The sequence below is a fragment of the Paroedura picta genome, chromosome 4, assembly GCF_049243985.1.
Source record: "Paroedura picta isolate Pp20150507F chromosome 4, Ppicta_v3.0, whole genome shotgun sequence".
In the NCBI taxonomy this organism is placed as follows: Eukaryota; Metazoa; Chordata; class Lepidosauria; order Squamata; family Gekkonidae; genus Paroedura; species Paroedura picta.
In genome coordinates, this window is record NC_135372.1 from 48525288 (window position 1) to 48549212 (window position 23925).

General features: G+C 41.6%; 1 protein-coding gene across 2 annotated transcripts; it reads right to left on the reverse strand.

Annotated features, from left to right (window-relative positions):
• Positions 1–3826: 3826 nt before the first annotated feature.
• F13B (coagulation factor XIII B chain) lies at positions 3827–22872 on the reverse strand. 2 transcript variants are annotated; one of them, XM_077332724.1, is made up of 11 exons: positions 22717–22872; positions 19719–19919; positions 18093–18290; positions 16583–16759; positions 16278–16454; positions 15487–15705; positions 14029–14253; positions 10562–10768; positions 7518–7700; positions 4897–5104; positions 3827–4025 (listed from the first exon to the last, which is right to left on the reverse strand). In XM_077332724.1, exons 1-11 carry the CDS (start codon positions 22799–22801, stop codon positions 4022–4024), a joined length of 1884 nt encoding a protein of 627 aa, XP_077188839.1. In that variant the 5' UTR covers positions 22802–22872; the 3' UTR covers positions 3827–4021. The 2 variants fall into 2 exon arrangements, with proteins under 2 accessions (XP_077188839.1, XP_077188840.1); XM_077332725.1 differs by lacking the exon at positions 16278–16454.
• Positions 22873–23925: the final 1053 nt, after the last annotated feature.

Sequence of the window (23925 nt, forward strand, 5' to 3'; positions counted from 1 at the left end):
GGAGTTGTTCTTGCAGTAAAGAAGTAGGTCAGGGGCCTTTTATTAACCATGCATTTCATGTGTTGCTAAAATCAAATGTGTATCTAGTTCTGTTATTGGTTTGTCCAAGACTTGCATTTGAAACTGCATTTTCTTCTTATATTAACTTTCAAAGAATCTTTGTGGTAGTTAAAGTTCCAACTCATTTTCTGAAAGAAGAAGAGTTGGTTCTTATATGTCGCCTTTCTCTACCTGTTGGAGTCTCAAAGCGGCTTTTCTTCCCTTCCTCTCCCCACAACAGACATCCTGTGAGGTAGGTGAAGCTGAGAGAGCCCTGATATTACTGCTCGGTCAGAAAAGCTTCATCAGTGCTGTAGTGAGCCTAAGGTCACCCAGCTGGCTGCATGTGTGGGGGCACAGAATCAAACTCGGCTCGCCAGATTAGAAGTCCGTGCTCCTAACCACTACACCAAGCTGGCTCTCCTTACTACATTTTTGCAGACAAACATGAGTCCAAATGAGTACTACAGGGTTCATAAAGGTCAAATTAGATGTTAATTTCTCAGCTAATTTCCCATGTATTTAATACTGAGAGCCAGTGATTATTGTGGTAATTATTCCAGCATTGGACTAGGATCTTTTTCAGATAGGAATCTTACAGGGTGATGTTGGTGATAGTTTCAGGCGATAGCCATGTTAGCCTGTAGTCGAAGACCTAGTTTTGAGTCCAGTAACCCTTGGAGACCAACAAGATTTTCAACATATAAGCTTTCAAGAATCAAAGCTCCGTTGAGCAGATGTAACACTGGGACAATCACCCTAAGCATGGCCTACCTGACCCCTTGGAGGTATGACAGATTTCCTGGGAATTATTCCCTTAACACCCCCAATCTCCTGCTTGATAGTTAATATTTACCTCATTAGAGTTTTTCTTTCTGAATGGACTTGGTTCTTGTTCACTTGTGAAACACAAACCACCTTGTTCCTGTTAGTTTACCTTCTTATCTTTGAGTTTTGAATTCAGGGGTAATAGCCAGGCCCAAGTTTTGCCCCCTCAAACCTTTCTCAGTACTGCTGGAAACCCCACAGCAGCATGCTAGGCAGGAAACTGCAAGGGGGTGTGGATACAATTTCAGATTTGGGACTCCCATACCTCCTCTTGTTTTGTTATGTTTTGTCATGTTGTAGAATCATAAATGCAGTCCTCATTATTATGTGGTTACAAATGAAACTGTTGACCTCTCTTTGAAGAAAAATTCGTTCTTATATGCTGCTTTTCTCTACCCGAAGGAGTCTCAAAGCAGCTTACAGTCACCTTCCCTTTCCTCTCCCCACAACAGACACCCTGTGAAGTAGGTGAGGCTTAGAGAGCCCTGATATTACTGAAGAAGAGGAAGTGTTGGTTCTTATATACCACTTTTCTCTACCCGAAGGAGTCTCAAAGTGGCTTCCAATCTCCTTCCCTTTTCTCTCCCCACAAGAGCTCTGATATTACTGCTTGTTCAGAACAGCTTTATTATTGCCGTGGCAAGCCCAAGGTCACCCAGGTGGTTGTATGTGGAAGAGGAGCAATAAATCAAACCCGGCTCACCAGATTAGAAGTCCGCACTCCTAACCACTCTTTGCCAACTCTGTAGTGTTTGTTCTTTGATGTCTAGGGGGAGTTCTTGAAAGAAAATGCATTTTTATTACCGCCATCCTGGCCAACCAGGAGAAATTTTGGATAGTCCATCTATCAAGATCTGTCTTTAGCAGGATCCAAACCCTGTTGTAGTTGATTTGCATTAACGTATTAAGATTTTTATCAAGGTAGATGCCTAAATATGTGATCTTTTCAGGTTTTACTACGCAGCCTGTAGAGAACTCCATCTCTTTTATTTTCCAGTCATTATTTCAGTAGAGGAAGATCTTTGTTTTAGTTCTGTTAATTTTATATCTTGAAACCCATCTGAAATCTGCTATACAATCCATGAGTTTTGGGGTGGACATGTCAGCATCTTCCACAGTTAAAACAACATTATCTGCACAACTTCTGATTTTATATTCCTAATGGTCTATTCTTATGCCTACAATTTATGGGTCAGCTCTTATTTTGTTCGCAAGCACTTCTAATGTTATGTTAAATAGAAGTGGAGACAGTGGACAGCCTTGCCTTGTTCCTTTATTTTGAGTGACTCCTCAGTTACCATCCCATTAACCAGGATCTTAGCATCTTCCCTAGAATATATATTAACTGTGCCCATTTTGTAAACTTATTGCCACAGTCCATCCGATGAAGAGTGGTATACATAAAATCCACCAAAAAGCCTTCTCTGCATCCAGAAAGAGGAAGGCTGCTTCTTTATTTTTAGAGTTTGCTAGCTTCATGGTATTTAACACAAAATGAATGTTGTCTCTCATGTGCCTTTTTTAGCATGAATCCTGTTTGGTCCCCATGAATCACATCTGATATGCATCTTCTGAGCCTTTGTGCTAATATTTTAATGAAATTTTTATAGTCGACATTTAGCAATGAGATTGTTCTATATGACTGACCCCTCTTTGAGTATCAGAGTTATGAAAGCTCCCAAGTATCAGGGAAAGACCTATTTTCCTCGCTGATCATTTCATTCATTGTTTGTTGCAATAATATTGCAACAACATGCACCATTTAAAAAATAAGAGCCAGCTTGGTGTAGTGATTAGGAGCACGGACTTCTAATCTGGCCAGTTGGGTTTAATTCCCAGCTCCTCCTCCATATGCAGCCTGCTGGGTGACCTTGGGCTCGCCACAGCACTATTCTGACCAAGCAGTAATATCAGGGCTCTCTCAGCCTCACCTCCCTCACAGGGTGCCTGTTGTAGGGGGAAGAAAGGCGAATGTAAGCCGCTCTAAGACTCCTTCGGGTAGAGAAAAGCGGCATATAAGAACCAACTCTTCCTCTTCTTCTTCATAAAAGACTGCAGGAAGACCATCTGGGTCTGGTGCCTAACCCAGTTTTAAAGATGATATTACCTCTACTATTTCCTGAATAGTAATCTTCTGGTTTCGTGCTTTTTGAAGGTCAGCAGTAAATTTCTTCATTGGGTCGTCGGTTGAGGTCAGGGTGAGGAGATTGGATGGGCCCCTCTAGGTTACATCATCATCGGCAGTGGTCTATTGGCACCCACAGATTGTCCCTTGAGGCGCAGAGATGAAGTTGTCTGATTCAGGAGGGAGGAGGGTAGCTTTTTTGCCACCGGGATATGTTTTTAATGGGGGGACTAGTGGTTTTTATGTATTTTATGTGGGGTATTATATTATGTAACCCACACCGAGATGGCTTGGCTGATAATGGTGGCCAATAAATCCAATAATGATAACAATAATCCTAGTGTTGTGGTGAGGCCAAAGGGCAGGGTAGCATACTGGAATACCTCAGCCCCTTGTCTAACATGAAGGTACCTTCTGTAAGGAGGGATGAATAGCAACACAAAACTATGTGTCTTTAAGTCCTAGGACCATGAATTAGTACTCACTTCTACTGGCACACTCCCTGGGACAATGGGTATCACATCCATACCCATTTGTGTTCCAGGGAGCACAGCAGTAGATGTGTTTCCATATCAAAAGGGAGAAGGAGAGAAGTTATGGTTCTGGTCCATGGGGGGAAAGCACTGCACATGTGTCCATGGGGGGAAAGCACTGCACATAAGGCAGCCCTCAGATCTCCAATTTTCAAATTAATTTCCAGGTTGTAAATGCTTGGATTAGATTCTGCCTGAGTTGTAAGGGACAATAATCAGCAATACATTTGTAACATAAAAGAAGGACAATGGGAGACAGACCAGTATTATAGGTAACTTAGAGTGGTAAAAATACACTATCTTACAGTGTTAAAATGCTTTATTTCAACGTCACACAGATTGGAGAGGCATTTCCTTTAAATCCAAGTCAGTAGCTGTCTCAACTGACTGATGTTAAAAAATGATTTTGTGACAAAAAAACACACCAAGCTTTCACCTTTCAGCATAAGTCCATCTTTCCCATGAGTCACCCATGCGTTACTTCTTCAGATATCTTTTAACTAAAAAGCAAAATACACCAAATGTGATTCTAACATAGACAGCCTGAGTTCATGTGCATTATTTACCAAGCATAGAGAGTAAACACAGCATTTTTATCCCCTGCTACATAAAAAAATGAAGTCTTGCAAAACCTGATTCAAATACTGAACCATTGGGTCCAATATCTCTTCATATCATCATGGATGGGTGGTTCATAACTAAAAGTAAAAGGTCCCTGAGAATTCTGGCAAATCAGGAAAGTTTGTATTCCAGCCTTTCCCAACATAATAATTTTGAAAGTGCTCCCACATCAAAATCTCCCTTTGCCTGCCTATATACTAGCCAACTCCCTGCCCATGTGCATCTGTGAAGGGCCACATCCTGCTCAGTGCCTACATACCAATGGGAAAGGAAAAGTAGCAAACGATACACTCTCAGTGCAATGCCCTGGCACATAGGAATGATGAATTTATAAACTCAAAAGTTGAGCTATAAAACAATACAAATTTTTAACAATTATTTATTAAAGTGCACCAATATTAGGTTGAAAACAAAGTAAAAACTATATAAAAACTTTACAGATCTAACTGCACATGAAAAGAGTGCATTATTTAATATTATTGACCACTGAGGAAGACACAGTAGGGTCGAAACGCATTTGGCCTGTTCATGTGCAGTTAGATCTGTAGTTTTTATATACTTTTTACTTGGTTTTTAACCTAATATTGGTTCACTTTAATAAATAATTGTTAAAATTTTATATAGTTTTACAGCTCAACTTTTGAGTTCCTGACTTTGTTTAGGTTGGGTTTTTGTTCCCTTTTTGGTTTTGAATTTATAAAGTATACACAGAATAATTGTCAGTACTTAATAAGTGACTTCATAGTTTACCTGCTCCTCGCAATGCACACTGGATACAACAGCTGTCCATTCCAACACTTGACTCTAAAATCAGATGGTGTATTGGACGGACTGAAATAGCCTGGCTTGCATATGAACTGAATGAATTCCCCATGGAGAAAATAAGGTCGATTGTCAAAACTCCACACCAGATCCAGATTTTTTTCTGCCATCTCATTCTTTGATAAGGTACATGGCTCTTTGGAAAAATAAAATGAAATATTAAGCTATTTTGATCTTACAATATAATTTAGTAGGACATTAACATGAGTACGAGACTTCTGTCAAGCCTGATAACGTCTTTAGTGAAGGAATCTGTACATTGATCGCATAATCACAAAAACTGGATTTTAACGTATATGGTATGGTAATCATCTTTTGCGTTTGTAAAAGGTTCAGTGGAAGAAATACTCAAACAACAAACCAACCATTTATTCTCTTAACAGGCTATCCTGTTAAGTCGGTCATGTCCTCTACATTAAAAGACATTAACCTCATACTATTTTCATCTGTATGTAGACCAGCTCCCAGGTTTCAGTTAGAAAGAAACTGAACCCAGAGCAAAGGCATGCAAGTGAAGGGTGAAGTTAAGATAAGAGCTAAGCTCTCGGAGGCTCTTGCTAAATTCTCCTGGATGAAGGAGTTTCCCTTTGAAGCCCTTACACAGGAGACTGCCCAAGACACAAAAGTAATTGGAGCAGGGTGCTGCTTTAGCCACTCACACAATGATCTAGCCAAGTGCATTCTTGTTTATTTATTTAATTTATACACCACCCTCCCAGCAGACATTCACATATATAATTAAAACAGTTCATTCAATTTAAAATAAAATTATCTTGAAACAGCCTGGCAGAAGAGCATTGTCTTGCAGGCTCTGCAGGACTTGCCAGATCTGTCAGGGCCTTGGTGTACTCTGGGAGTACATTCCACCAGGTGAGGCCCTGGTTGAGGCCAGATGTAACTCCTTGAGGCCACAGACCACCAACTAATTAGTGTTTGAGGAGCAGAGTGCTCTCCAGGGGATATATATAGTAAGGTAGCACAAGTCAAATGTGTGCCTTCCAAGGGGTCCCTGTGAGGACCCTGGCAGCCATGTTCTGAACTAGTTAGGGTTGTGTGCAGCGGTCCCAATCCGGACCAGCTTCAGCCAAGGCCATCTAAGACTGAGTCAGCCTTGGCCAAAGCCGCCTTGGGCTGCTTCACCTCATTCAAAGCGGCTGAAGTCAAGCATTCTGAGGTGCCAAAGGAGAACCACGGCACAGAGCACCGTGGGGGGAAGGGTGGGGGGAGACAGCTGTACCAGTGTAGTGCGTCGGCGGTACACCACATCGGTGCACTGCAGGGGATTGAGGTGGGGCAGGCTGAGACAGCTGTGGTGGTGCATGGTGGCGACAGCACACAAGAGCTCTTTCCAGGCTGAGCCTGAGGCAAGTCCCACCCACCGTAACTGCTGCTCCGAAGGGACCACCTCAGCATCTAGGCAGGGCGTTCCAGCTCTGGATTTTCCAGCCAGGTGGCTCAGACCTCCCTGAACAGGTCTGTCGCCAGAGTGGCCCTGATCCGTCCGAGGCAGCCGCTTCGGGTTGGACTGCACAACCTTAGTTGTACTTTCTGAAGCAAGGATACGAGTGAGTTACAGAAGTCTAGCCTAGCAGTTCCCATGGTTGGCTGTAGCTAGGTGTTCAAGTAGGGCACTAGCTTGGCGAAAGTGGAAGAACGCCACCTGTGATATCCTTATGACTTGCATCTCTGTAGATAGGGAGATGCTGAAGATCGCGCCCAAGTTTCTGGCTGACCTTGCAGCGGAAAGTTACCCACCATCCAAACAGGGCTTCCACATTTTGGTCCTTTCCTGCCTAGCCACAATTTCTCCATCTTCGAAGGACTGAGTTTTAGATGACTCTGCTTGAGCCGCTTCATCCCTGCTTCCAGGCATCTAATAAAGTTGTCTAGGGGTGAAGCCAGATGGCTGTCTATCAGGAGGTAGAGCTGGGTGTCATCCGCATTATTTTTTGACCTAATTTATTCTCTGTTCTTATTCACTAGTCTTTAAGTGAAAATCCACTGAAAGAAAAACCTGTTATCTCCTTAATGCAGTGTACACATGAACACATAGCTGTCTTATACTAATTCAGACCATTAGTCCATTAAGGTCAGCAATGTCTATCAAGACTGGCAGTAGCTCTACAGGAACTCAAGTGGAGGTCCTTCTGATCATCTATGACCTGGTCCTTTTGACCTAGAAGCCACCGATTGATCCTGGAACCTTCTGCATGTCAGGCAGAAACTCTACCACTGAATCCTAGTCCCTTCCATGGTAGCTCATACACAGAGTTGGACATTTTGTGCACACATGTGTATAAAGTGCCATAAAGTCACAGCTGACATGGCAACCCCATAGTATCTTCAAAGTAAAAGATAAACTTAAGTCATTTGCCTCTTCATTAGCAACTTCCTTGGTGGTCGTCCCATCCAAGTGCTAATAAGAGCCAACCTTGTTTAGCCTTTGAGATTTGACTGTATTAGGCCAGCTAATGGCTTTTCAGGACAGGATTGTGGACATTTTACAATACTATTCTTGTACACATGTATTCATATTTCATTTTTTGTACCTATGCAAACTGGTGGGGTAGTCCATTGGCCATTTAAGCAGGACACTGTCCTAACACCTTGCAAAACATGGTATTCCAGACAACTATACTGTATTGTTACATGATAGGCAGAGTCTGTTGTCAATGATTCCATAGCAACTCCATTCTCTACAACTGGAGGGGACCCACAGTTTTCATTAGGGTCTGTAAAAAAAGAAAATTGCATATAATTAAAATGACACAGGGTAAATTAATCTGATCCTACACAGGGGACTGGTAGCACTTTACCAATATTTATTTCAGCTTAACCTTTTGTGAGTTAGAGTGCCCCACCTCTGATGCATAGAAATGTCGATCCATAAGGCTGGACTGAATACTCAGAAGAGACGGGGGAGAAATTATAAATGGAGGTGGGTGCGAAGCAAGATCCAATCAAAATAGAAACCAGTTCACACAGAATAGGGGGAATGTTCTTCCAAATACCCAGGGGCTTTCCGCACCGGGATCCTTGTAGCAAATTGTTTGCTGAACGAAAAATCGCCATTTAAAATAGTGGAATTCGTCATTATGCATACCTGCCTTTGTAGTGGAATCCAGTTGCGTTTTGTATCATTTCCCACAGGCTTCCGGTCTCGGCAAAAATCGCTAGAAAGGAAGCGCTATTGCCAAGCTCGTCCCGCCTCTGGCTGTCAAGCAGCCAATGGGCGGCCGTTAGCATGCTCCCAAACAGCCCCTTTCCCTTTAAGAAAGTTTAAAAAAAAAAAAAACACACCCGTTGCAACGAATCTGTGTTGATTCGTTGCAACGGAGAGACCCATCCAGCTTGCAGGTGTGTTTGAGCTGCCGTTTCATCGTTGCCACGCTCCTCCCGAGTGAAAAAAAAATCCCCCCCCCCCACGGGCGCGATTTTCGGCCGAAAATAGTGTGAAAAATAAAGGGAAAATACATCAGCAAACGGGCTTCTCTGTTGTTTGTGCTTAGTGACTAAACAGCTCTGGGGAGGGACTGAAGCCGGGGAAGCCTCTAAACGGAGGCTCGCCGGTGCGTTGATCCCCACTCGCTCGGAGAAAAAAAAATGGCGATCGCTTCGCCGGAAGATCAGAGGAGAGAGCCAGGGGGAGGGACTTTGTAGAAACCACAACAATGGTAACGCACAGAACTTTCCCGCTAGTGTTGCAGATTGGTTGCAGGAGTGTATCGCTTTCCGGAGGGTGAATCCACTTTTGGGGATTTCCCTGAAAGCGCTACAAGGAAGCGCTTTTTGCGGATCGGTTTCAGGTGTGTGGCAGATTGTCAACGACGTTGTGCATAATGGCAAATCAGTAGCGTTTTCAATTGGCAACCATTGTGCGATTTTGAAGGGGTGCGGAAAGCCCCCCAGGATCCTCTGAGTTGTGAGTGAATCCTGGTGGAGGGGACATGCAAACTTAGGTTGCTGCAAGCAATGTTCGGACCACTGTTGCAGATATGTCAGAGGCACATCATATGAAGGCCATTAATTCAGGTCTGATTGTTGCCATGACAGCAGCATGGATGGTATAACTCTAGCCCACTGCCCTGTAGGATTGTTATGGTGTCGGATCCAGACAAGGATCTGGCTGGGGAACTGAAGCGAGGCAACAGCGTTCAGAGGCACCAAAATCACATTATTTTCCTCTAGATGCTGTCTTGGTAATGGGGGCTTATGCTGTTTGATTGAACTGTCCTTCTCTTTATGTCTTGTTTACTTTTGTGGGTTTTTTTTAACAGGAAGTTCCCAGTAGAGATGGGGATTGATGATGCCTCAACTCTGATGCAGGGGCTGTCTTAACCAGGCATGGAGTTTGTTTAGGTGTCAGTACTGTTTGAACCAAGCAAACAACGGGTGGTCTGGGGTGAGACTCCAAGCCAAAACTGTATACTGGATAGAAGGAGGTGGCTTTGAAGGTTCCGAAATTGGAATGGACTTAGACAGACTCAGTGATAATACCTATTCCCATATGGCTACCTTTACATGGGATAACTCTATCTGAGCGGGCCTTAGGGGTCAAGCCCATACAGATGGGGCAAAGATCATGCTCATCACTGTGGATGAGCACATTTCATGCATTTTTTAAAAGAGTGCTTGGATATCATTGCAAGGCCACAAGTGACACTGACTATCATGGGCAGTCTAACAAGATGGTCTCGTCTAGTCAAGATGGTATCTTGTCAAGAGAAAAAGAAAAGAGGATTTTTTTTGGGGGGGGGGAACAAGAGAGGAAACACCTCATGAAAAAGGACAAGAAAATTGAAGAAAATATGATCAAAACCAGCAGTTGAGCTAGGAAACTCCTACACACATGTTGGTGATAAGGGAACTGAGGGAAAGGGGTGCCCCACACCCAGATCATGTGATTGTTTAGGTAGGAAAAACCCCTCACATCAGCTCTAGGTCACATCACCTCACATCTCAACTTCTAGCTGGTAAAAATAATCTATTCACAGCTGGCCTGTGCAAGTGCAGTCCCAGTGTGGGGCTGCACTGAAGACAGAAGACGAATCGTCGTTCATTGAATAGTCTTCTGTGTAGGCACACATAAGCCTGCTGATTGTGCAGTCCCATGTGAGACCGCACAGAAGTCAAGACAATGGACCTATTCTTTCAAATGCAAAACCAGAATTATTTGCTTTTTGTAGAGGCCAGCCACTGGCTGCACTGCTCTTGGGGCATATTTGTAGCTTGGGGGATGTAGCTACATTGGGGGATGTAGCTTGCTATCTAATCGCATGTTCAGATCTTCTTTATGACATTTAGCACCTTTTATCAACTTCAACCATATGCCAACTCCAGCAATTCTTCAAAAAGCATAATCTGGTCACAGAGATTCATGCTCCAATCAGGAAAAGTAACTGTAATGTGCTTTAAACGGGGCAATCTTTGAAATCTGCAAATGCTTCTACTTAGTGAAAGAAAGCCATTGGAGCCAATCATGTTGTTTTAAATACTATATGTGAGCAACTTTGGAAGCAGAATAGCCATGTATACTGAGAAATAGTTTTGCCGTCCTATATAAAATTGCCACAAAAACAGAATAATATTTTACCTTTGGAAATGCACCTTGGATATTGCAATTCACCACGATTACATTGCACCAGCAACTGCTGTGGTCCAGCAAAGGGTGGCAGAACATGCCCTGGCTCACACACAAATTCAATGACATCACCATGCAAGAAAACTAGTTCTTCATCCAACCTCCATTTCATCCTTATATGGGAACTGCTTATGTTTTCTTCATCCACAAAGCATGGTTCTGTGGGACAAAGATCAGTAGTTAACTGACTGATGCTAGACACAATCATTTTCCAAACCAGAAACCTAGCAAACCCCAAAGGTCCTTGTATGTGTGGGGGAGGAGGGGGGGAGATTCTGAACTATAATTTGCTTTTTATGAGACATCCAGTTCCAGCACTAAAAAGTGGTGTGACTGTAAGGAAATAAACACCTTAGGCAGGTACCAGAAGTGTGTTTCATAAATGTTTCCGAAGAGGTGTACATGCACACGAAAGCTCATACCTTGAATAAAACTTTATTGGTCTTAAAGGTGCCATTTGCCTCTAAATTTATTCTGCTGCTTCAAACCAACACAGCTACCTGTTTGAATAAATGTAATGGATTATTCATAAATTTGACTGCTTGCCCATCAATCAGTTGAAGGTTCAGTTGACTCAACTGATGGCCAGCCCTAATTGCCTATTTCCCTTTCCTAGGTGTCTACAGGTAATTTGTTTTGTCAGCCTCCTCTGAAACCTAATTCTCATTCTTCAGTGAAGCAGCCTATACAGTATTCTATCCTGAGTCTTCTGGAACAGGGGTAGTCAACCTGTGGTCCTCCAGATGTCCATGGACTACAAACGCTGGCAGGGGTTCATGGGAATTGTAGTCCATGGACATCTGGAGGACCACAGGTTGACTACCCCTATTCTAGAAGACTCAAAGCAAGCCACCAAAGGCAGACACAGGGTAAAGTCTCTGAATCTGGTGGTTTCCATTTCATTGTCTGAAGAAGTGTGCATGCACACAAAAGCTTACACCTTGACTAAAACTTGGTTGGTCTTAAAGGGGCCATTGTACTCAAACTTTGTTCAGCTACTTCAGACCAACATGGCTACCCACCTAAATCTAAGAAGCAAGTATGTTTTACCAGTATTGTGAAATAAAACATGAATATTTATTTACTTCATTTATATTATTCCTCTCTTTTCAACAGGGATCTGAAGAGCTTGCACTATTTTTTTTCCATTTTATCATTACAATAATCCAGTGAGTCCTGCCTGCACCTTCAACATATGCTTGAGAAGAAATTAGCTCCTGGAAGGCAAGAACAAATGTGCTTTGTAACCAACCCTCCCCCCATACATACACGCGCACACACACAAACCCTATTAAGGGAAGTCTGTTTTGTGGAAATATGATGTATGCAGCTTGGCAGGATCAGAAAATTAACAGCACAACCCAAAAGGGGGGGGATATAACCCTACCTTTTCATTATAGGTTCATATTGCATTTTATGGGTATTTGGCCCAATCAGTACATGGTGAGTTATTTATGTTTAATTTATGGAGTGCTCAATTTGAATTTTACCACTGAGAAAGGTTTAGCTGAAATGCATTTGTTTCTTGTATATGTAAATAATGTGTACCTTTTAACCTATAGTTACAGTTAGACATTTGACTGTGCATTAGGCACAGGGACATATATATGCAGAACCTTAAGAATTTGGCTTTTAAATGTTATTTTAACACCTTTAAATATATCACAAAAGTATATTTGATATTTTGTATATTAACACTATATATTTAGCTATATTTTTACTTGTTTTTTTTTGGGGGGGTTGCAACCCTTTTTGGTTACCTACCTTAGAAAATTAAAATGCTATGTAAGATTATGGTATAGTAATATGTGCTGTTACTATGTACAGTAATAGTTAAGCCTTACTGCATTTTTTTCAGAGCCCCTTGTGGTGCAGAGTGGTAAAGCAGCCGACATGCAGTCTGAAAGCTCTGCCCATGAGACTGGGAGTTCAATCCCAGCAGCCGGCTCAAGGTTAACTCAGCCTTCCATCCTTCCGAGGTCGGTAAAATGAGTACCCAGCTTGCTGGGGGGTAAACGGTCATGACTGGGGAAGGCACTGGCAAACCACCCCGTATTGAGTCTGCCATGAAAACGCTAGAGGGCATCACCCCAAGTGTCAGACATGACTCGGTGCTTGCACAGGGGATACCTTTAGTTTTACTGCATTTTTAGCAATGTTCTTGATGGCATTTTATACCCATTTCTCAGTACTGCAAAATAGGCTTTGTTTTCAGTTGCTGCATTTCCTGTATAATCTGCTTAGAAAATTAGTTGAAATGTCTACATGTTACTGCTGATATGTTAAACACACTGGAGAGTTGGGATTTATATTACCTGATCAAAAGGCATTTGAAAGAGCTTAAACATAACTGTACTCTTACAAGATCTCATTTGTTCATCTAATAATACTGGAATACACCCCCACTTTGAATATTCCAGAGTATTTTCAATCTTTGACTGTACCAAGATATAGAAAGGCTTTTATGTTGCCCTATCTGAATGCCTTTCCTTCAACAGCAAGGACAGGAAGGTACTTTGACATATTGTTTTCTGGTAGATTATTTGCCCATGGATTAGAGAAAATCATATTGATCATATTCTTCTTGAATGCCCATGATTTTTAGATGCCAGAAATGAGTTTATATTTCCTTTGATTGGAAAGAATATTGGCCAGTAATGACTCTGCAGGTCATAAAATATTTGATTGTATTGATAGCTCATCAAAGCTCTAAACCCCATTAGTATTTTAGTTGTGTTTCCTGTTGATTATATCAGATGAATGCACAGTAATACACAATAACACAAGAAGAGCTTCACTCAGTAGTAAGGCAACTTTGTTATTACAATTCCATTAATACAAGTTCTGTCCTACATCATTCAAATACATTTTGTAAGTAAGTAATTCCTTGTGGAATACACCTAGATTGTGTCTGCTGTTCCTACAACTTCGTTATCGTCATTGGGCATTAGCGGTGGAAAGTACCATTAAGCCACAGCCAACTTATGTAGAGTTTTCAAGGCAAGGGATGTTCAGAGGTGATTTGCTGTTTCTTGCCTCTGAGCAGCAACACAGGACATCTTGGGGGGTCTCCCATCTCTGTATTAATAAGGAGCAACCCTCTTAACTTCTGAGATCCAGTGAAATCACAATAGTCTGGGCCTTTTAGGTCAGGGCCGAGAAGTATTAGTAACCAGTTTTCCAACTCCATACATTTACCGTGTGACTAGTAGACAACCACAATATAAGCAGAACCATGGACAGCAGATGAGGTTTTAGCAGCAAAAATCAGTGTGACAATTAATTATGAATTTCTGGAATTTTGTTTGGTTGTGACTAAGCCAATCCAGGATTTCACAGCAAAAAATTACTACGAGATCCAGTCCCCATAACACCTTTCCATTTATTTATAACATTTCTCACTTACCTATAAGACGTACCTAAGCAAATCGGTGGCTCTGTCCAGTTCCCCTGCTCACAGTAAACTGTACCAGATCCCTTTAACAAGTGATACCTGAAACACTGAAATTCCACTGAGGAGCCAGGTTCATAGCTTGTCAACAACAAACCAAGAATGAGACTATTTTCCACTGCAGGTGGAGCTCCACAGCTCCCATCAGTTTTCCAACTGGGACTACCAGCACTGCTTGTTTCTCTGTCCACATCTAAGAAACAAACAAGAAATTTGCAGAAGGGAACACAGCATCAAGAGGTTTCCAGTGATGCATTTGTCCTTTTGAAAATACGTGGCTGGTATGATTGCTTAATAGTCTGCCTTGTGGCACGTCTTCTAGTTATCTAGCTGTTTTTATCCCACCTTTCTGTGACAGGCAGCACAAAAATATACCCCAGCAACAAAATAACTCATGAGAGAGGGACTCTTAACCAGCTAATTCTGTTATAGTAACCACTGGAGTGAAGTTTTGCAAGTTGAGAGTTAGAGATTCAACAGTGAGAAGAGTTGTTTTACCTGTAAAGACAGGTTTAAGTTCCCCTGTTTGACTAACAGAGTAAAAATGCATTATAGTATTCCAGCAGGGGTTACTGCAACTAAACTGCAACAGTGTTCTTCATTTATTTATGTTAAGGTAAATCCCCAATCTCCTGCTTGATAGTTAATATTTACCAAATTAGTGTGTTTCTCTCTGAAGAGAATTTGTTCTTGTTCACTTGTGAAACACAAACCACCTTGTTCCTGTTTGTTTACCATCTTATCTTTGAGTTTTCAATTCAGGGGTAATAGCCAGGCCCAAGTTTTTTCCCCTCAAACCTTTCTCAGTACTGCTGGAAACCCCACAGCAGCGTGCTAGGCAGGAATTTGCAAGGGAGAGAATAATTCCTTCAGTGTGTTATCTGATTCCCAAGAAACCTGTCCCACCTCCAAGGAGTCAGGTTTTCTGTTCCCCGAGTTTATCCTCACAACCACCCAATGGGTAGGCCATGCTTAGGGTGACTGTCCCAGTGTCACATCTGCTCAACGGAGCTTTGATTCTTGAAAGCTTATATGTTGAAAATCTTGTTGGTCTCCAAGGGTTACTGGACTCAAAACTAGGTCTTCGACTACAGGCTAACATGGCTATCCCCTGAAACTATCACCAACATCACCCAGTAAGCTTCCTAACTGAAAAAGATCCCAGTCCAATGCTGGAATAATTGCTACAATAATCACTGGCTCTCAGTATTAGGTTAATACATGGAAAATTAGCTGGGAAATTAAAAGCGCGCAACAATATTGTTACAAATAGCAAGAATGAATTGTAATTTAAGATCATAGATACAGATGACCTTTAATGGCATAAATTTAAGGTCATAACTGAGAGACAAGCGATTTCTTTTCAGCAGAAATATGAGATCTAGCTATAATTTCAAAACCACTCAATGTTTCAAAATTTAAATACCTTTTAATTCTCGATGGTCAGTTCTAGCAGGCAACTGACCTATACATTTGGGAGGTGAAGTCCATTTGCCGTGCTCACACCAGACCTCCGCAGCTCCTCTCATCTGAAAATGGGGCTCACATTCCAAGCGTACCAAGTCCCCATGTTGGTATATTCTTAAGTTGGACACTAATTTGGCATTAGGGGGTTGAGGGGGAGGAGGGCACTTGTTTCTTCTTGCTGAATAAAAGGGGGAAAGGCACCAACAACTTGGTTGTGCTGTATAAGCATCTCTAGATAAAACTTTAAAAATGTCAATTCTACACCAACGTAAACTTGACTTGTGGGCAAGAGTTACAGGGGCCTTCAATCCTCTTCCTTTCATCTTATTAAAGCTATTTTATTCAAATATATTGAGCAGGCCCATTGAAAAAAATATAATCTTTGAGCTTTTGTACACACACAAAACATAGCAACAACACAGATAATATCAGAAGATCTATCAGATAAAACTCATGTAAACAATATTGAAATACTATGTGAGAGGTTCGCTCAGCAATGGAGATCCTTAGCACATAGAAGCTGAGTCATATCCCTCAGCCTACTACAACAGCTCTCCCTTGCTGCCTCTCTCTTCCCTGACTTAGTGCCTGCTCCCACAAATTGGTCCTCCAATGGTTTACAGATATGCTTGAGGCATGGAGACATACTCTTTGTACCATATCTTCTACTTCCTGGCCCGAGCTCACTATCTTTCCTCCACCATCTCTCTAGTATGGAAGCAGAGGGAGATGGGGGATATAAATATTCACCTTCACATATTGGAGGCTCTGGGTACCAGCCAAAGAAATAGCACTGAATCAGCTCTGAACCTCTTAAAGAATAATCCTCCACACAGAAAAACTGAACCACATCTCCTTCTTTGTAGCTTCCCTTCCTGGGGTGGAGATCTCCATGTTCTATGGGATTCAGTGTCAAACATCCAATTTCTTAAAAAAAAAAACATGATTAAAACATGTTTCTGTTCTTGTATTCTGAAATTTTAAGCGCTTCTGCACAAGCAAACAATAGTTCACAGCAAGACGATTCAAGATGAGGAAATTGTAAATGGACATACTAGTACAGCTGGGAGCCAGGAGCCATCCTTCAGTCCCACATCGTACTTCTTCCACTGCCTTCCCTCCTGCTGACTGGTATCCATCCTCACATTCATACCGGACTACTTCATTCAGCCTGAATACTTTCTGGGTTGTAGAGTAGCGACCATGGAGCAAATGCGGTGCTGAGCAGGTCTCTTAAAAAAACGAGGAATGGTTGAATGTCTCTTGCGTGGAAGGACAGAACAGCCAGGTAGACACAGGATGGAAAGACAGTGAGCATTTGCAAAAATTGGCATACTAGCATAATTTGGGAATAACAGATTATCCTTCCGGATGGCACTCTGCTTCCTCTACTATGCGGTCTCCAACTGACTGGTAACCATCTACATATAACATACGAGATACGTCAGTGAGCTCGAGTGCCCTGAATGCATTTGTGCATCCATAATTTTAGGGTCAATCTGCTTAGCTTCTGCGTTCTGGCAAGGGCAGGCTAGCCTGAGCGGTTTTGTCAAATAGAATACATTCCAAAATGTTTTAATGTGTTTTTCTAACACAGCATATTAATTTCAATTATGGTTTGAGTGTACACAAAATTAAAATTTATTTTCCTCCCTCAAAGGAACTCTCTGCATGTTAGACTCGTCTTCCTTTTCTTTCGTAAGTACATTGGGAGATTTATCAAAATCCCCAGGTTTTGGGGTTTTAGTTCAGGGTCAGTTATAAAACTAATTCTTAAGTCTTATTAAGTTTTCTGGCACTAATAGTAACTATCCTATATATTCGCGTATAAGCCTAGTTTTTCAGCACCTTTTTCACACTGAAAAAGCCCTCCTCGGCTTATACACGAGTATATACAGTAATTGAAATAAAAGCCTGCTTCAGCCAGCCAATCGTTCCTCTGGCAGCTTGTAGGACATCAACAGCTTGACTGAGGGACTCTGATCTTTTTTTCCCTTTTGCCTTCACTTCTTCCTCTTCTTAATCACTTCTTCCAAACTATTCTTTTGGTTTCTGTGGATGAAAAGGGGGTACAAAAACCAGCAGCTATTCATCCTCTTGATTTTTCTGTATTTGTTGGGGAGGGGGAGGCCTGTGATGATGGAGCATTTCCCACCCTCAGCTTATGTGTGAGTCAATAAGTTTGCCCAGATTTTGTGGCAAAATTGGGTGCCTTGGCTTATATGCAGGTCAGCTTATATGTAAACATATACAGTGCTAAATTTGGGTGATTTGGGTAATATAGTTTTTTAAAATCTCTCATCCTAGGATTCGGGATGCAGAGATGTCCATGAATGAGCAGAGGGGGAGAAACCGGTCATTCCTGTGCCTTTCCCCCACACCCTGTAATGCTGCAGGAACAGCTTCTTTTTCTGTGACATGAGCAGGGGGAGACAGGAAAGCCAGAGATTTCTTCAGTCTTTGGGAATATTATAAACAAAGACAAAAATAATATAAATGTAAAGTATTTCAAGACAGTCAGAGTTAACTTGAAATCTTAAAAACTCTTTGGAGAAAAAGAATTACCTAAAACAATACCGCTTGCTTCTATGCATCTTGGCTGAAGTGACCATCCTTCTGGAATACACTGTACAGTTCCGTTCCTGCTGCCGCCAGGAGCCACGTAGCCTGAATTGCAACTGTATTGTAGAGTCTCCCATATTATGTAAGTAGGTTTGGTATCAAGGAATACTCCATGATCCAAGAGTGGTACGGTACATTTCTCTAAACAAAAATGAGGTGCATTGAATAAAGAGACAGTGACATTATTCTTAAAAAAAATAAACCAAAACCTCCAAATGCTTACGCAGCAGAGAATGACAGCAGCAGGAGGGACTTGGTAGTCATTCAGCCCACCTCATCATCCCGCCCCACAAAGGCAGCTCTGCATAAGCATTCACACATAAGCCTTTCTTGATAAACCTACAAGCATGATGACTGGGTGCCATAAATAAGGAAGATGAAATAACATGCTGGATCACTAAGCGTGATTTAGTTTTAGCATATTACACTTAAAAGGTAAAGGTAAAGGTATCCCCTGTGCAAGCACCGAGTCATGTCTGACCCTTGGGGTGACGCCCTCTAGCGTTTTCATGGCAGACTCAATACGGGGTGGTTTGCCAGTGCCTTCCCCAGTCATTACCGTTTACCCCCCAGCAAGCTGGGTACTCATTTTACCGACCTCGGAAGGATGGAAGGCTGAGTCAACCTTGAGCCGGCTGCTGGGATTGAACTCCCAGCCTCATGGGCAAAGCTTTCAGATGGCTGCCTTACCACTCTGCACCACAAGAGGCTCTTGTTACACTTAATAAGGTTAAATAAAAAGATACCAATTAAACTTGCTATTTCATTTTGGCTTGAAATGCACTCCAGTCATCAGCTAGTTACAATAGTTGGAATTCTCTTTTTGTTACCAATCTGTTTGCTCCAGACATGCTCACAAAAAGCTCTCTGTAAGGCCTTCCCCTCTTGATTCATTGGAGGAAACAGATGTATGCACAGTGAGCTCTCTTTTCTACTGATGTCAATGTGGGGGGGTCAGGTTGCACTGGAGCATCATGCATCCATGTACAGTTCTCAGAGAGTTCTGCATAACAAATTGCATGGAAGAAATGTATTTACCCAAGAGACACTCAGAAATTGGCTTGGATATTTTTAAAAGAAATCTATTAACCTGTTTGACTTTAGAGACATGTGTAATTGTAAACAAAAACCTATACATATATTATTGTTAAAATTAGCAGAATAAACCAGATCAAGTTGAAACTTCTTTGTACATTTAATGTGAAATAACCAGACCACTTTTTCCATTCTCACAAAATGTATGCTCCATATACGTACGAGGGCTGTCCTTCAGAGAAATGTTGGAGTTAACCTAATGCACATAACTGATTACATTTGCAGGGAAGAAATCTCGATGACATACACCGTCTAGTGCAAGACGTTTCATGTCGAATTAAACATCCCCTCCATGTGAAAGAAGAGGGATGTCTCCAAAGTGGCACCTGTGACTTCCAAATATAGCAATCTGCTGCCCAGTTAGAAAAGTTGTCTTGTTTAATTGGTCCAGATTTCTGACAGTCCAGTTGCCAACACATCACAACTGTAAGGATCGCTTTACTACAGATAGCATTGCACAGAAATGTGACTTACTGTGACATTTGGGGGTCGGCATCCACCCTCTCATTGTGCAGGTTATTTTTGTCTCTTGACTCCCATTTTCAGTTGAATAGCCCGCCAAACAGGAGTACGAAAGGGTTGCATCTTTCTTCATTGGAAAGTAGTAGTTTTTAAAGCTATAATAATACAGAGCAATTCTTCCATTTTTTATGTCAGGGAAGTCGCAAAGCCTATCTGCAAGAAAGGTGCAATGTTGGAAGATGCAAGATCTGCAGTGTGCATAACTGAGCAAAATATAACGAGTGCTCTACAGGGGGTGTGTATGTGTGTGTATATAGGGGTCTGAAGGGGTCTCGAAGAAGTGATTATTCAAATGACTTTACTCGGGTGTCTTCTGCGAGGTGCCTGACAGTGGGTGATTGATTCACTGACGGGGCATCCGCATGCCTACCCATCAATCTGAGAGCTTGCAACGTCAGGCACCCACGTCAGTCTACCAGGTCATCATCCTGAGTGCAAAATTTAAATCCAATCAAACTTGATTATGTTTCATTTGCTTGGCTTAATATCTCCTACCAATTGACCTCAGGCATGGGTGAAGTCTCCAGCCTGCCAGTTCTTTTGTTCACCCATTGTCTAAATTGCTTTTTGTTGCTTCCCTGATTCAGACAGGGGCAGGAAACCCACAGCTTTTCATCCTGGACTCACCACAAATTCCATCACTTTACAATAGTTCCTTTGCTATTCTTTTGTGCTGCCTCCTATAACTATTCCTGTTATGCTGGGTAAAACTTTATGTTCTTATGCCCTCTGCTGGCTCAGAAACTGCCAACTCCACTTTTTGTCATGAGACTCTGGGATGTTTCTTTGTCACATGGAAGTGACCCTCTGCTGCCTTGCCTTCTCATTATTTCCTCAGCACCTTTGGAAGCTCTGCCCAAAGTTCCCTTTTCTCTGGCTCTGGATCATTGAAACAGGCAGTACAGCTGACTGAGAACAAAAACTTCTGTTCATTCTTTTTAAAAATCACTTTCTTCCACCCCTCCTTGTGGCTGTTCCCTGGTACAAAACTCTTATGCATCCAGAGACCTGGCTTCTTCCACTTTTATCACGGAACTTGTCATATACATGGCCTTTTGAACCAGAATCCTCACTGTTCTTATTCCCAAATATATTTTCAGTTCCTGTACCCCTACATTTCCCATACTTCTGAATCTAGTTCCGAAAGAGATCCAGGCATTTCACCATTACTCGTAGCCTATTAGATAGACTTTGACCTGGCTTGTACACCATTCTGTTAAAAATCTCTAAACTACACATTCTGCTCCTCTGTAATTGGCTAGTGTGCGAGTTGTCCAAGACAGATTGGCCGTGGAGACTGAAGTTTCCCCTCCGACTCTGGAGTTCAATTCCCGCAAATCGTTTGCAGATTTGGATGAATGTCCAAAATCAAAGTTAGAGAGTCCACAGATGTCTCTAAGGATATGTGTGAAGATGAGTGTGTGACTAAAAAAAGAAGAAAAATAGATGTGGCCTTCAAGCAACCAATTCAGTTATGTTGAAAGCATGTACACTTCCTTGGCACACAGAATACTTGGGGGTTGGAATGAAAAAACCACAAGCAGAGCTCTCTTTCTGCAATGGGTGTTCCCTACCTCTTCAGGGGATGGATACAAACCTCCTCCAAGCTTTCCTGCAGCCACCCTCCAATGTTAGAACCAGCTGAGTAGAAGGGAAACTTCAAACTTCAGCCAAGAGGAAAAGCGAAGGTATGAGGGATGCAGCGTGTGATGTGCAGTTAAAGAAGGAATCCATAAAGACTGTGACCCCATCACATGCTTCTTTCATTTGTGACAGGACTACCTTGAATCCAACCTTTTACTAAGATAAAATCCTTCTCATAAGAAATGAGGTGAACAAGGTATGAAACCCTCAATTGTACACACAATTACCACTTTCTATGAGTAACCTATACAACTTCTGGGCAATCTGATTTTTACTCCTTAGAAGCAGGGAATTTTTAATCAGAATCAGATTTGGATGAATCCAATGGATTATGTGGCAGAAAAACGTTTTTGTTGTTAGAAAGTTCTAATCAATCTTTATTGTGTCTAGTGACTCAATTTAGAATGGCAACTTGCCAAAAGGTTTAATATTCCTTTATTTTTAAATAAAACTACTTTCAAAGTTGCTTTTAACATGCACATGAGTTTTTCAGAGGGATCCCACCTAACGAACTAAGCAAATCATCCTTATATCCTAATAAAATGGAAGGGTAGCTCATCACTATGCATCGCAGACTTACCTTTCACCTATTTCCATGCTAGAATAAAAATAAGCTCTCTGACTTTATAAAGACAAAGCTAGGGAAAAATCTTGCAAACTGTCAGAAAGATTTTGTAAGTATTGTTTAAGTAGTTAAATATTTTTGACAGGTTGTCAAGAAGTAAAAAAAACATAAGCATCTCACTATAATTTAGCTGGTAATCCATTTTTAAAATTATCTTTGGTTAAAGGCAAATAATCTAGTTTCTCTTATTTCACAATAGTAGCAATTTGCTGCCACAATCTAAACCACTGACTTCTACTGCAAATGCTAAGAATAAGATAATGAGGGATAGTTTTACAGCAGAACACGTGCAAGAATAAAAGGGGATTTGAAAATAGCACCCTCTTTTTGACCTCAGATAGAGGCAAGCTCATTATTATACTAGCTTTCCAAGATAAATCCACAAAATTTACTACACCATCTAAGTAGATACGCCCATTTGTCATGTGTGGCTTTCGATCAACTAGAATAAAAGTTGTTTGTATGCACCACCTACCCTATATGACTGTTGTAAAGATTACAAGAGAATGTATATGAAGTGGTTTGAAATACTAAAGTGCAATATAAGTGAGGTGAAACTGCTTAAGATATGTTACTAAGTTCCAAGAACAAAAAGTATACTTTAAAGACTATACAAAAGTTCATTCCTACTCAAATTGTCCTTTATATACTCTACATATAGAATTTTAAAAAGCAATTTACCTTCTGCAAACAGTTCTCCTGATGCCACTAGTATAAAAGCAAAAACCCAGCTCCTATAAGCCATCCTGAGCACCAAAAAGCTCATTTGTAATCTTCGAATTGCTACAACTTTAGTCAGCTCCTGCTGGAACTCCTGTTAATTATTTATAGGCCAAACCTATGCATAAGCTTATTCAAGTCTATTCCTTTAACAGAATTATCTATCTACATCTGAGCTCTAACAAGCAATGTTACAGTTCATAATGCATTTGTTTACGTAGAAATTAATGTGGAAGAAGGGCTGTACTTGTGGGTCACAAGCCTTACTTTCCTCCATTCACCAGAATCTCTCAAAAGGGCCTACCAATGGATGTGTGCGCACACATGTTCTCTTCGTCCATTAGAGAATCAGGTACACATTATACAGTCACAGGTTCAAGGGATTACTTGAACTATGGGGAAAGGGCCAACACAAATTTTCTTTTTAGCTCTTAAAATAATATCATGGCAGCCTCTTTGGTTCTCCCTGTCGTTTTATCCGCACAAGTCTGCAAACTAGACTGAGAATGACTGATCTATCTAACGTTACTTGTGACTACGGGGGTATCAGATATCCTTTTTGTTGTTGTTCTCTTAAGTGATTTGCATTGCCTTGATTTAATCAACCCCTTGGTCCGGTAGATAAAATTCCTGGATGATAGCACAACCTGTAACCATGGCAACTCTTCATGTGAGGAAACTACCTACAAAGGAAAGTAACTTGCATCAATTGTGTAGCTCACACCCTCTTTCTAGCTCATAAAGGTATATATTAGAAAGGTTAAGGGTTTGGGTTCTTTCTATAGCCCACTTAGGGGCGTCAAGGAAGCATTTGAACCCAGCTAAAGCTATATATGCAACAGATAGGCCAGTTTGTAAGAATGGCCCACGCAGATATGCTGTCTGCCTGGTTAGCCTCACAAACACATGAATCAGACCTTTGAACCATCAAAATCAGCCTTGTTTACTCTGGCAGCAGCTCTCCAGTTTCTCAGGCAGAGAGAGGTCTTTCATATCACTCACTGCCTGGTGCTTTTAAATGGAGATGCTGGGAACTGAACCTGGGACCTTCTGCATGCCAAGCAGATGTTCAGCCACTGAACCACAACACTTCCCAAAGGGCTCAACGTACCCCAACGACTCACTACTCTTGAAAGCTACAGGCTCCACAATCCCAAATAAACCACAGCA